Source organism: Rhopalosiphum padi, chromosome 2, assembly GCF_020882245.1.
Source record: "Rhopalosiphum padi isolate XX-2018 chromosome 2, ASM2088224v1, whole genome shotgun sequence".
NCBI lineage: Eukaryota > Metazoa > Arthropoda > Insecta > Hemiptera > Aphididae > Rhopalosiphum > Rhopalosiphum padi.
Window position 1 is genome coordinate 22,850,494 of NC_083598.1, and position 15,295 is coordinate 22,865,788.

At 31.0% G+C, this 15,295-nt stretch overlaps 1 protein-coding gene across 1 annotated transcript in view; it reads right to left on the bottom strand.

Moving 5' to 3' along the window:
- The window catches only part of LOC132919364 (reversion-inducing cysteine-rich protein with Kazal motifs), a 47,722-nt gene extending 33,746 nt beyond the window's left edge, over positions 1-13,976 (bottom strand). Inside the window, exons 1-2 of the mRNA XM_060980930.1 lie at positions 13,730-13,976; positions 11,164-11,213 (exon numbers count right to left, since the gene is read on the bottom strand). Of these exons, the coding sequence (XP_060836913.1) occupies positions 11,164-11,213; positions 13,730-13,829 (150 nt within the window). The 5' untranslated portion in view covers positions 13,830-13,976. The remainder of the gene's footprint in view (positions 1-11,163; positions 11,214-13,729) is intronic.
- Between the last annotated feature and the right edge of the window lie 1,319 nt (positions 13,977-15,295).

A 15,295-nucleotide genomic window follows, 5' to 3' on the forward strand; every position in this document is an offset into this window, starting at 1 on the left:
TGGCAGAACTCGGATACGCGTGTCACCCACACGCAGTCGACTATTATTATTTTAGAAATAATATATTTATATAACTTATAACATTAATGTAGGTACCCTATAGTCCCCACAATACGATATAATAAGTCGTAAGTGGCGTACCTGCAGATATAATAGCCTTATACGGTTATTCACCCTGTTTGCGTATAGTGTTCAATATAATAGTGGTATGCAATATTCATAACGTATATTATGTGGAGTGCTGCAGTGTGTATTATATAGTATAACTGTGACACGTCATTTATGAGGGTGGTAAACGCCGATCCTTTTACTGTATAGGTTACTGCAATTGGTTTGGGGGTAGAAACAGGATTGGGCGGATAAAGTGAAAATGAAAAAAAAAATTGTATTTTAAAATATCGAAACATCGTACGGATAAAATGCGCATATTACACGAGCGGTTAAATGTGATACTTGAAACTGTCACTGATTTAATGATAAATATATCCTTAAAAACAACTCGTATGATTTATATTTAAAAATTCGAGTTTGGACGAACAAGAAGCGTACTACGTTTTGTTCCCGCGGCAATCGGTTAAGTATTTGAAAATATTCAACCCCCCACGCGCGGGCACACACATGCGGACAATAAAATATTATGTCGGTGTACAATAGTAGTAATAATAACACAACGATTTCGGGCTGTGGAAAAGACGCAAGTGCGTGCATATGATGATGCACCCCGCGACGACGAACAAAAACCCGTTTTGCGTCTCGCGGTATACGATTATAATATTATTATTTACATTAATATATATTATTATTGTTGTATATATGATGCCAGTCGGAGGTCGTCGCCAAAACGGTATAATATTTATTTTCGTTATTACAAAACATATACGGACGAGAGGGAAGTCACCGCGACGGTTTGTGCCGGTTTCCGACGAGGCATATTTAAAACAAAAGTTTCACTACTGCGATGTTACCTGCAGCCGAGCGCTCGCGATTATTTAACATAATATTATAATTTATAATATACCGACTGTATTATAATAATAATATATTAATAAGAATGTCGTGTAATTGAAACGTCGACTCGAGATCGCGTTTGGACGTCGGCCAGCGTCGGGTCGTCGTCGTCGTCGTCCGTTGTTTGTTTGCCTATTAACTTTACCAAGACGGCGGCGGCGGTGCACCGGTTGATTTAAGACATCCGCGCGATAGACGGGACACCTTGGCTGAGTTGGCCTCACATTATGCACACTCGTATATTGTACACATATATATACACGTTCACACGTAGCGGTGCACTCTGCTTACACTTGCACGTAATAATACTTAACGAGCAGTAAAGGGCGCGTTGTGATTTATATATTATTATTATTATTTATTATATAGGCATATAGGTATCGTGGGTTATATATATATATAGGTATAAATATACACGTTATTGCATGTGTGACGCGGAAGAAGCACACGTGTGCGGAATTCCTGTTATACGCTGCAGGGTTGACTGTGCGGTGGTCGACGCTGGAAAACAACACCAGCGTATATAGGCAGCAGTCAGTAAGGCAGATTTTCAAAAAAAATTATGTGGTATTTGAAGTAATTAATAAACTATTTTACAAGTTTTTGTAACTTTCAAAAATTTCTTTAGAACTTGAAACATGCAATTATATGCACTTTGGTTAAAATATTCGAGAAAATGATATTGTTTAGGACTCGACGTTCAATATAAGTCAAAATGTATGGTCATCACAACTGACGACCAATATCTAATATACTCGAAATGGTGGAAAAAATATACTAATGCTCTTAAATCATAATAATATTGCAACAGTTCGCTCAATAATTGTAATAATCTTTAACTATAATAGAATATTAGAATGACATGAAGAAAAAATATGGTCATAGCGGGGGAGGCGAGGGGAAATCACAAGAACACTCATCAAATCCGTCACTGTATAGTGTTAATGCGTTGCGAGGACTTGCCAGTATGCCGCTTGCCCGCGCTCGCGAATTTTCCGATCGGTGTCGTTCGTACGGACTTTGGATCTTAGTTTATGTTTTATCATCGAATTCTGTGTGAAAAAGTTAAGCGCGCATGTCTGAGCCGCTCGACCGGAAACGACCGTAGCATGATGTACATTAAAAAATATATACGTGCAGTATACGCACCTTATAATGATATAATATTATATATATATATTGTTAAAATACGTGAGTATATAATATTATTATCACGTGGAAAAGATACATTCTCGAGAAAATGACGTATACAATACACGTTTCGTTATTATTACTATTGTTATTATTATTGTTATTATCCTGAAAAATACGTTTTGAATTTTTAATATTAAAAAAAATATTATATTTGCATTTTATATTATTGTGGTCGGCGGATATCAAGACTCAATATTTTTTAAACGTTTCAGATTTTTATTATTTTTATCTCTTAGTCAGTTTTTATTTGAAGGTTTATTTTCCGAATTCTGAATTCTTCATTAGCTGAATTTTTTTATAACTTGAATTATTTTTGTTTTCAAAGCCAAATTGGCTGATGGAATATATAAATGTTAAGTCCAGAATTCAATTAATGATAAAATTAACATGACGATTTCACCGGAAGTAATGGTCAAATTAATTTAATACGTTTTTAAATAACTCTACTTCGTTCTGTAAATGTGTTTAGTTATATAAATTTATTTATATTTGATATGTAAATGATAAAAATAATAGTGATTGTAACAATAACAAATTATAATATACTGCAACCGCTTAAATGATATCATTGAATTAAATATCGCTTAATTAAAGTTTAACATTAATTTAGATAACAAAATACTTGTTATATGCTTATAACACTGTTTTTGATCTGTATAACCTTTTCATTAAAAAAGAATAACGATGTTAATTAATATTTATGGTAATTTAATTAGTAATTTATATTTGTTTAATTTATTAAATAGACTTTGACAGAAAATTAATAATATAATTACTTAATAAATAGAACGCAATAAATACACGCATCTAGTAAATAAAAAGAACGCTTTTTTTCAATCGTTTTTTCGGAATTAAATCCAAATTATGCGTTTTTATATTAATAAATAGATAGTGTTAAAAGTTATGACTGTTGATCCCATGTGAAACTCATTAACAGATTACGTTGACGTTTATTAGGGTGAAATGAAATTCCCCTACTACAAATCTCGTTTAAAAATAATTATCATGGTTCGGAACTAATTACTGTTTAATTATTTAATAGATTTATATTTGAATAAAAATAGAAAAAATTATGTATTAAAAATATAATTCAAAATGACGCGCGAACTAATTTGTAAATGGACGCTTATATAAGCTTGATTGTAAGAAATATGTCGAAAAATAGTAATTATAACTCTGAACTCGTCCACATATTTTGATGTGTTCGCTTATTTTTATTAACATATAATTTGTTCAAGATCATTATTGTTCAGATTGATTACGGCGAAACGAGTTTCGAGATTAGATAAAAAAAAAAGGGCTTAAATAATAATAAAATCAAATATGTAAGTAGGTACTAATAATAATATGAACGAGATGAAAATATTCAATATTTCGAGCGAAAACGTCATCGCAGACGACAAATGGCGGAAATATACGTTATACGTACGTCGTAGTTGGGTTTACATTTCATTATATATATATATACGTATATATATATCATTATATTGTTTATATAGATTTTCATTCGTTCGGGGAGGATAATATAATATAATATTGTTTCGGCCCGATAGACCATAATATTGTATACGAGAAAAACGTGTCAATGTTTTTTCAGCCTCCGCCACACATTTCACATTCCCACGTGCAGAACCGCGGACATGTGTGCGCGCCGAAATACGCGTACACACAATATAATAATACTTAGTATAATTTATCTAGTCGTCTATACTTCTCTCTCTCTCTCTCTCTTTAGAATACCGGCTGCAACTCCGTGTGTGTGTGTGTGTGTGTGTGTATTTGTACACTTAGCGCTGCTGGAACCGAGACGATCAACCACGAATCCCTGAATGTGAATTCGACCTCGAATTGGACTGGGTGTCTGGGTTATGGGTGGACATAATATATTATAGTCGTATATACATGTATTATTACGATGCACGTATCTATTATATGATGTGTAGGTACACATTTTGTCACTGGAAATGCGGTTGAAGGGATTACACCGAGCACAAAACTCACGAACAAAAAAGATATTCGGAAATTTACATAACAATATGGTGCGTATACCCAGGCTACGTGCGTCAGCATTCAATTTGATTGTGTACGTGTAAAGGAGAAAAAAACTTAATCATAAAAATTATAATAACGTAGGTACAAACACATATTATCTGTCATTCGGCAAAGAAAGGACAACGTGTGTCGTCAACTTATTATAAGTACCTATATATTATATTATATCATTATTTAGAATAATATTATGCATAATATATAGCTGGTATGTGCGATGTACTTACCACACGTAAATCGTAAAAGTGTAAAATGTTTGGACGACTTAAAAATACGTTTCATTTGAATATAAAAGTATTTATGTAAAATATAAACCTAATATATATTTAGAGTTTACATTGAGATACTTACAGAAATTTCAATTTCGTTATTTCTATTTTATTCATTTCAATAAAACCTTCATTCATTATACTGAAACTGAATCACACAAGGTTATTAACTCATGGATTAACGAAAATTATTAACAATAATAAAATTACGATGACTATTTTAATGAATAATTTCATCTTTGCTTATAAATATACTTTAAATTAAAATAAATACAACATTAACGAATAAATGCGGTTACCTTTTGCATAAAAAAAATACGTACTACTTATTATCTAAGACGTATGATATATACAGATAATTATAATAGTGTAATTATAGTAACCACAATAATATAGTATATTATAAGTATCTGTATCGGCTGTATTTCACATGCTATAAAAATATAATACTGTGCATGCTATAACTTAACCATAATATAATGTATGTGTATCTTCACGAAGTACTATGCATATTTTCTTTCTGATTTTGTAAATAAATTATGATTATTGTAGTCTTATTAAGAACGATTGTATAACAACAAAAAATATTGGACTTGCGTCCTTAAATACAATCTGTGCAAACTATTTAATATTTTTTTAAATTTTAGTTAAAGCGCGTATACGTAAAAAAAACCGAACCTCTTAGTTAAGTCAATTGTTTAAGTGGATGGCGTACTTATACTTTAGTATACATATATCGCCATTACACACGGCCATAACGTTACTTTAAAGTGTTTTCCAACCTAGGTGGCTATAATATGTAAATGATGAATGCTAATGCGGTTTTAATGGATTTTTTAATGTGAGGCGAGATAATTGTCGCCTTATGTGGTATCAATATGTAAATTTTACTCGTTAGGTTTGGCAGCTGTTTAGATAATCTCACACCTCCGACCGATCTCATGACATTAATAAATAGCCGTTTAATTTTTATCTCCATCCGTGGTAGGTCATTGGATACGTTTGACTTCAGGATATTGTAATATTATATAGGAGGTACCTACTATATTCACTATAAGTCCATAATATATATACCTAATAATATGTTAGTATATACACAATAAAAAGTATCTTTGTGATATCCTAGGATAAGTCATAAAGAAGAGATAATATTATTTTTCTACGCAATCTCGATCCAACATTACATAGTATTGTATCAATCAATCGCAAAATATTTATTTTCCATAAATTGTAATTCATCATAGTATTAAAAGTTAAATATTTTATGATAAAAAAATCATGACGTCTTTAGTTGCTAACGATTATGACCGCGATAATGATCTATAGACAATATTTATTTTTTATAATACGGCCTCCCCAGTAGGAAGAATTACTCAAAATCATCTTTGTCCACGACGTCATGTAATATAAAAGATTATGAAGCGTTCAATAATATTATTGCCATATTATAATATTATAATAATACTGCTACTACTATGTTATAACATATTAATTTATAAATTATAATTGTGTTATATCAATGTTCGCACGGTTCATCACGCATGCAACGTAATCGTATGTTAACAACAGGTCAGAATGTAATATTCACTCGTCGTCCCAGGAATCGAATCATTTTTCGCGTAATTATTATATGTATCGACTGATAATTGTTGACTGTTATTGTGTATATTATACTCATACTATATATATACTATATAGGTAGTAGTTTAATCTGCTGCAGCAGCCGATAACATGTACGACATAGTTGTTGATTTATTTTACATAAAACACTCAGTATCTAAAAAAGTATTTTTTTTTTAAATATTTCATAAAACAACATTTTTTTAAAACTTTTGGAATAACCACAAACATTTTTAATTTTAAAATTCAAAGCAGAATATTTTTTCTGAAATTGTTGATAAATAAATTATCAAAATTCAAATTTTCAACTAGTATTTAGGTAGTTAATTTTATAACTATATTAAGTTTTCATAAGTGATAAAACTGACACGAGAGATACAGGAGAAAATGTCTGGTAAAATGTTGTTTATTCACTACACTATACTTAACAAAAGTTTAAACAATTAAAGTTATATAGTTACTACTTACTAGTGAAAAAGTTTAAAAAAAAAATACACAATATAATATGTGATTTTTTTTATGTCAACAATTAGTTAAACTATCATACGTGTCTTTATTTAGTCCATTATTAATAGAAAATAAATTACTGAAATATAGCAATATAAAATATTATTTATTATAATATTCTTAGAAATTTAGTTCATCTTCGACAAAAAGTCAATATTTAAATGCAATGATTACCGTTGAATTAAAATTTAACAAATTCACTACAGTCGAAATTATTTACTTGCAACACAGCAGAGAAACTTCCCCGTTTTTACACATAGCGCAGAAATTCTCAGGAAACTATACTGTTGTTGTTTTTCTGATTTTTCTTTCACACACATATTGTAATATTTATTGTATATTATACTCTTCAAGTTCCAGTTAAGTCGATATTGAAGTAGATTATAATTTAATATGTACTCGATAATTGAAATGCAAACGACTCAGGTAAATATATTGTATTCACAATACGGGGACGGACTGATTACGTGTGTTTTCCGAGCGTAATGAGAATTAAAAATTGAATTGTCCGACTTTACGAGTCGTCATCTAATCCGGCCGCGTGAGATGTCCGGATGTGTTTTTTAAGTTTCTGCATTGCTTACTACATAAATAACGTTCGTTTTAGATTCGCCAGTGATTTGTAGTTACTGTACATATCGGTTATATATTAAGCATTTAATCGATCATTGATTAATTGATTGTTCGTTTATCTGAATAAAATATATTATGAATATCGTTCGTTTAGCCAGTTGTTCTTTGACGCAAATGAGTAAATGACACGTCCATTTGGGAGTTTTACAGTTTAGTCCTACATAGATTTGAAATCATATATATGGCTGAATTCTGTCTGATAATATGCCTAATTAAGTCCAGTTTTTACCAATAGATACTCTAACGTCTCTAACTATAATATTGCCAGTCCTAAGTGTGTAAAAATAGAAGAACAATTTTTTTGTTTTATTTTAATTTTTGTTGGACTCAATTAAGATATTTTTTTGACTTAATTATCTTATTTTTTAGACCAAATTAGGTGTAAATACATCCGTTTGTTTCAACGAAATTACATCGTTATATATACTAACCTACCAACCTAGTGTAGTGCTGTTCTATCTTATACAGCAAGTAGACGAGCCGTGTTTTAATTGGTCGGCGACAAACGCGGGTGAGCTGCCGTTAAAGTACATAAAATCGAGACCAAATCGCTGGCTATATAATATTATTATTATAACCACACATAAAGGCATATTATTATTATAGACAATATTCGAAACGAACGTTTCACTTGTTATTTTTTTGTTTTTATACCGCAAAAAATTCTTGACGGTTTTTATGTCCCGACGCAATAAAACGGCACGGCGAGGGCAATAAAAAAAACTCCTGGCTCAGATTCGTACACATCCCGCACACGATACGTCAAATATAATATTGTTTATTTGATCATTCCGTCCGTGTTCATATTTATATGTATACGCGATCGTATTTGTACGAGGTGTACATTATAATATCATTATGCAGTCGGTGTTGTTTGATCAAGATTGCACTTCTATATGAGACTATATAATATTATATTGTGAATATAATATATTTTTTTATTTTGAGACGTAATAATAATAATAATAATATAATCGTTTCAATTACAAAATGTTATAATAACGTATATTCGATTAAAATCGAATAGGAATCATTAACATATTGCCGAAAAATAGAGAGTTGGTTTGAAGAGACACATGCGATCATTGACTGAAAAAATTCTTTGTTTCCTATAAACATTATTTACGTGAATGCCGACCACCTGTTATAATTTCAAGAATTGAAAATTTTATTAAATAATATAATAATGTTAAAATTAAGTTGAATCTGTAAACCATAAATTTATATAAAAACATGTACTTATATGACTAAATTGAAAAAATGATATCAGTATTAGAAACATAAAATACAAATTATTAACTATTAAGTATTTATTTTTATTTAATACAAATATATTATGATCTCTTAACTATTTATCAAGACACAAATATATTTGTTAAAGTGAAAATTAAATAAATATATAAATGTTTAACAAGTAAAATATTTAAAAAGAAAAACGTTTATAATAGTTGTATAGGATTATATAAAAACAACTTAAAATTTAGATTCCACTGATTCTAGATATTTAGTAAAAAAAAACAAAGCGTTTTTAAGTATTATTATAATATTATTATTATTGTGTATTGTTATTAAACCATAACATTTTTCAAATGAAGCGATTAAATATTTTTTTTATCGAATTAAGCTTTTTATAATGTCCAATATAGTTATTAATTGTACCTGATTTTTACCGATAAATACGAGAGTACATAAGTATACGTATTATAATAGTGATTCGGTATATTAATTTAAACGTAGTCGTTATAATAGTTATTTAAGTAATTATATGATTTATGGTTATTTTAAACACAGCTACCTAAACGTTGCAACGAGAACACCAAAAAAGTAAAAATAATATTTTATTTGAATCCGATAAATGTTTAATAGGTTTTAGTAGACGTCCTGGTGACTTTAAACTCGCACGTAAGTGTACATCGAGATCAAAACTGTTCGTACACGTTATGTCTACGTGTGCAATCGTGCAATGTGTGTACCTAATGAACGGATAAAATGCAATCCCAGACAATATAATAAGGAAAATATAAGACTTTTGTGCTTGACGAACATATTATTATCATATTCTTTATTATTTCTTAATCAGTAGATTTTATATTGTTAGATATTGTATGATTTGTACAGCTTACACGACTGTCGTTCAGACCGGTGGCGAACAAGGTGTTAGGACGCGTTTTGTATATAGAATGATAACAAAAATCGTGTGCGAAACAAGCGAAAAAGAATAATAATAAAAAAAAATGCAAACTCACATAATACACCTGTCACCGGGGCGTTATATTGTTTTTTGCGCGTCTTTCTCGTGGACACGAATGCGCGAACAAAACGCTCGGCTGCCAGGGAAATTATTGTTCTATTATAGCCTTTAATACACTACCTAATACTATACAACAATAATTAATAGTTTATCATAAGTATAATATTATAATACCGAACGGGTCTTTTGATGTTACAGTACATGTACAGGATGATCTCCGTGTTGCATATTTTTCAGCCGTATATTATGTTTGTATAAAACTGTAAATACCATATGGCCGTTTATAAAACTATATGTACATATTTTAAAATGTATCGAATTACCTATAAAGCTGCAGAATATTTTTTTAGAAAAATTTGGAATATTTTAACCCAAAGTATATATTTATTAGTGTTCTAAGTTTAGATAGATAGAAAAAGGAGTGAACTGATAGTTAAAGTTTTTATCTTTTGTATACTATTCTGAACTATAATAGTTGTAAATTATTAGTAATAATTTTTTACAAACATTGCAGATGGTAGAATTTTGGTGAAATGTAGTTCTATGTAATGTTTCGTACACAAACATTGTAAATTATAATAGATATCGAAAATAAATTTTTTATAACGTACAAAATCGTTAAAATTCACAGTGATAAAAATATAAATAAGTAATTTTTAAAGCAATCCGGACCGGGGTTTGAAAAAAAAATTACGAAATTTGTATTATGAAAATTATAGCACGTTTTGCGTTAAAAAGACTGTACTATTTCGACTTCGTAATGACATTATATATTATGTTTCGTTTAACAATTTTCCAAATTACGCGCACGTATAACATAATATACGTGTAACCGTGTAAGTGTAGATATACGAGAGTGAAAAACTGAAAAATATATATCGCGCGCTCTACGAAACGTCGAAACGTATTCGGTATAAAACGTCATATTATAATTCAGTCGATGGTATAGGTATATACGCGATGTATATTATAATATAGGTATAATAATATCTGACGGACGAAATAACTTATGAAAGCAGACGTGTTTTGGCAAAACTTACATTATTCGTTCATATATGCAGTCGATGCGCGTTGTCGGCGTATAAACAATAATTCATAACGCACAACTGCACAAGACTTGGCCGGTCGTCAAGACTGTATACATTATTATTATTATTGTGTAAAGGCAGCGGTTGCGGATCAAATTCGTGCGGTATCCGTGGTCGTGGTCACCGCATCACTCTGTATATAATATAACTATACCCTACACAAAATATCTATACGCATAATATATTTTAGTATATTTGAGCGCGCGTATATACCTGCAGTACGCTATGTGCAGTACTATATATATTATACGTTAAAGTATTGTAATTTATGATGTACCTATACATCGCGGTGACCATAATATATAGTACTACCTATACATATATGTGTATATGTGTATATAATATGTCCAAGTGACGTGTATCGCGTTACGTCTCAAGCACGCACACATTATATATATATATCTAGGCAAGTATAATACGGTTCTGTGTACTCGTGTATATATATGTATGAATCACAATAAGCACAATATGACGGTTATACACGCGTCGTATATAATATTTGTATATGTGTAATATATATATATATAGGTGTTTGGGTACTCACTTGTTCGCAGGCTCTCTTACAGTTCCCGGTCACGCGGCCGCAACACTTGGCTGTCAACACACAAATATAATACAATATAAGACAATCGAAATCGTACGTACAGTTTATAATAATATGTATACGTATAATAATAATAATAAAATGATACGTATACCGTGTACGAACACGGTGTCGGGTCCCGTGGAGAGTCTGTACGCGCGTGCGTAGACCACCCGGTCATGCGATTTCGCGATTTATCGTCGCGCCCGACGTATCTATATAATATGCACGTAGTTAATATGATGTTATACGACGTCAAATGTGACGTTCCTATTTTATTACGATATTGCGTCCGTCGCGAGTCCGTCACTATCTGCCGGGAAAACGTGCATTCATATATATATACATATATATATCAAACAAGTATATAACTATATACACACGCGATAGGCCAAGTATATCGCCCTAGCCGGTCCACGAGTATTTTTAACCCGAACCGCGCGCGACGGGTGTACGCGACGGCGCGAGAAAATTCGCATTTATCATGCTCAATTATTTCCGATTAAAAAGTCTTGTGCCCGGCAGACGAACGGCGCCTCGTTAGTACACGGTATTATTATTATGATATGGTCTATCTCGGATTTCGTGTACTCGCACAGCGGAGATCCCCTTCCCACCCTCCCATTGACACGTTACACGGGGTCTCAAGTCGGAAATAACCTTATGGTCTGTCGCCCGCGCGTCCCATTTAGAAGCTCGCGTGTTTGAACAACGTTGCACTCTCACTGGCGCGCGGGATATGTCCGTAATCGCCTTTTGCTGTTTCAGATGAGTGTTTAATGTATATATATATATATATATATATATAGTTAATAGTTATATGCCCGCAACATGTTTGTACTTCAGAAACTGTTCATCGACGTTTATGGCCTAACGGTTATATATTATTATTATTTATTATTTGTACTATATCGGGGGAAGAGAAAAATGACTAATACGCGCGACCATCTCTCGCTTGAACATACATATGTAATATATACATCGTCATCATCACGTATGCATACATATAGTATTATACCACCACTCACTCCAACACGTGTTTTTCGTATCGGCGTCTGTTTTTCGTTACACGCATGCCACCGGCCGGGAAACGTGTTCAATGGGTATTTACGAAATTCGATACAGAATTTTTTTTTTTACTTTTATGTATACATTTTTCGGAATACGAGTTTATATAGCATCTTAGTCGGTAAAGTATGCTGCAGCTAACGTCTACGGAAAAACGCGTGAACAACGCACACGTTTGGAAAACAAATTTGAATTACCTACTGGATTATAGACGATTGAGGTATATATTGTTTATAGTGTCGATGTTATTCAATAGGTAAATATATATATATTATATACATAATACATATAGTTTATACTATTTTTATTGCAGATCTACGGTGCTGATGGATTCGACGACCTGTCATGTCAGAATCGTGATCAATTAGAAACGTGACGTAATAATTATTGTTACAATACTACACGCCGTTCCATGGTCTATATGTCACCAACGAGAAAGATAAACTATTTGCTTTAATAACATAATAATATGACGCGTGTGTTAATTAATAATTGTTCGTGTGTACATTATGGAGGGAATATTTTGTCCGCACTGAGTTTATATTTTACCCTGACTCTATACACATAGCGCTAAGTCATATTTGTGTAGTGTAAATTTAAAATTACAACATAGCTGCTTAGCTGCAGGTAAACAAAAAAGAATATTATTTTTAAAAAAATAGAAATTTATAGATACCCATACAAAACGATGAAATTATATGTATACCATTTTTTTTACTCCGATTACACATTTAAACTTTTAAAACACCCCAAATAGTGTTGATTGACATAATTTATAACAAATATTTATAGTTTAAATTGCGACAAAATTATGTATATAATAAATTAATTATTTAGCAATACAATTTTTTCAAGAATATGTTTGAATATAGTGAAAAATGTTAATTACATAGATTTTAAATTTATAAAATATATCCAAAATTTTAACAAAATATTTTTTAATGTAAGCAATTATAAAATTCTATAGTTTAAAATGTTGATTATACTTCATTGACATAACATGAAGAATGTCTATCATACCAAAAATGTTGTCCACTATTCTTTTTTATAATTTAATAAACAGTAATAAAATTATCAAATTAATATAAATTAAATTAAAATAAAATTATGTATTTTTCTGATGAATGGTGTTTAATATATAGGTAATAAATATATTATTATTTGAATATTTATGGAATATTTTATATATTCATTTTTTTTAAATTGTCAACCAATCCAATCTTGCTTTACTACTAATCATATGGCTAAAAAAAAAACTGTGTTTTATTTTTGAATAAATAACTCCATGCCGTTGTGTCAGTATTCACTAAGTAAAGCAAATTTTGATTTGTGTGGATGTGTGGTTTTCAAAACTTTTATTGTTGTTACTACTAGAGTCTAATAATATTATATTATTAGTATACAAATAATAATTGTGTATACAACATAACTCGTAAGGTTACACAGAGAATGGACTTACCTTTTTCGGCATCGATAAGACGTCCGGCGCATAACACCAACAAGAGATAAACGATCAACATGATACTGTGGTCAGGTGTCTTACAGATGATGCGGATCATTATTCGTTTCGCTGCATATCTGTTGGACCAGCAATCCAAAAACTTTTATAAAAATGATTTTTTTCTACCCGCGAATAAAATTGTACGAATTCGCAGAACGGACGATTAGGCACGAGGGGCACACCACGCGATACTGAACGGCGATGACGACGAACGCGCGTACCGCACATAATATTCTATTTGGAGGAGGAGCGTCTGCGGCGGCGGGTGTTGTCGGGCGGCGCCCCGATATACTCATTATTATAATATATGTATAACGTACAGGTGACGCCATCTGGCGTGCCGGACTCGATCACGGTTCTAAAAATACGCACAGCCTCCTCCGGACCATTCATCAAACGACAAACGCCGCAGTCACGTCACGTATCGTTTGTGTTTACACTCCGCGGCGGTATAGGTCATAGGAGAGGATAATAATGATACGTTGCGTAGTAGGCAAGAGGAATAAATCCCAAAACGATCGGAAAATGAAAAGATGGCATTATAGGTACAGTATACTAAAAGTGACCGCGTATGATTTAGATCAAGACCGTAAGAAAACCACGTATAGAGATCAGTCCACTGTATATTGGCGCTGAACAATGATATCACGCGCGGAGATTAAAATATTATAATTATTAGGCCTAGGATTTGTATGTAAATACATATTTTTACTAAAACATGATAAATTAAGTATTGTAAATGATTAATTCATTTCACGTGATTTGCAATAAAATAAAACATATTTTATTTTTCATGTTTTTAGATATTTTGTCATAAATACATATTTTAACATTATTTGTAAAATTTCTGCTTTTTTTTTTTACATATTTCGTAAATTTTGACAATTTTGGTGGTTTAGTTGTATTATAATTTATAAAGTTGTCCGGCGCAATATCGAATTTTAACGTTTGTTCTTTAAGAAAATGTATAGTAAAAATACAAATAAAATAAAAATGATTACAAAATATTATAAAATAAAAACATTTAAATTTAATGTTTATGATAATACAGATTTAAAAAAACTGAAAGTGTCTATTTTTTGGTCTTTATAGTCTTTTATTTTTTGCAATATGGTTTTTCTTTACTATTGGAATTACTGTTTTTACTTAATTTATTTTGTTTATAGTAACTTTGAATGTTTATGTACATTTCAGTTTGAAAATCTGGTTCACTGATTCATAGTATAAGAATAACATTTAAAACAACTCGGAAGCGGGGAGAGTTTACACATTTCCTACAGATAACCATTATGTTGATCATACAATTGGGAGAGTGTAACTATCTGGGTAAAGGAATAATTTTAAACTTTTAAAACTTCACATTAACAATTCAGTGTTATGCCGAAACGATAAATGCATATAAAAACGTAAAAAATCACATTTTTTTTCATATGGTCAACGGCCACCTGTTAAGAGGACGTTATACACTTATACGCGCTAGTGTTGTCTCTATTTTACTATAACCTAACGTACAATGTACAGTAC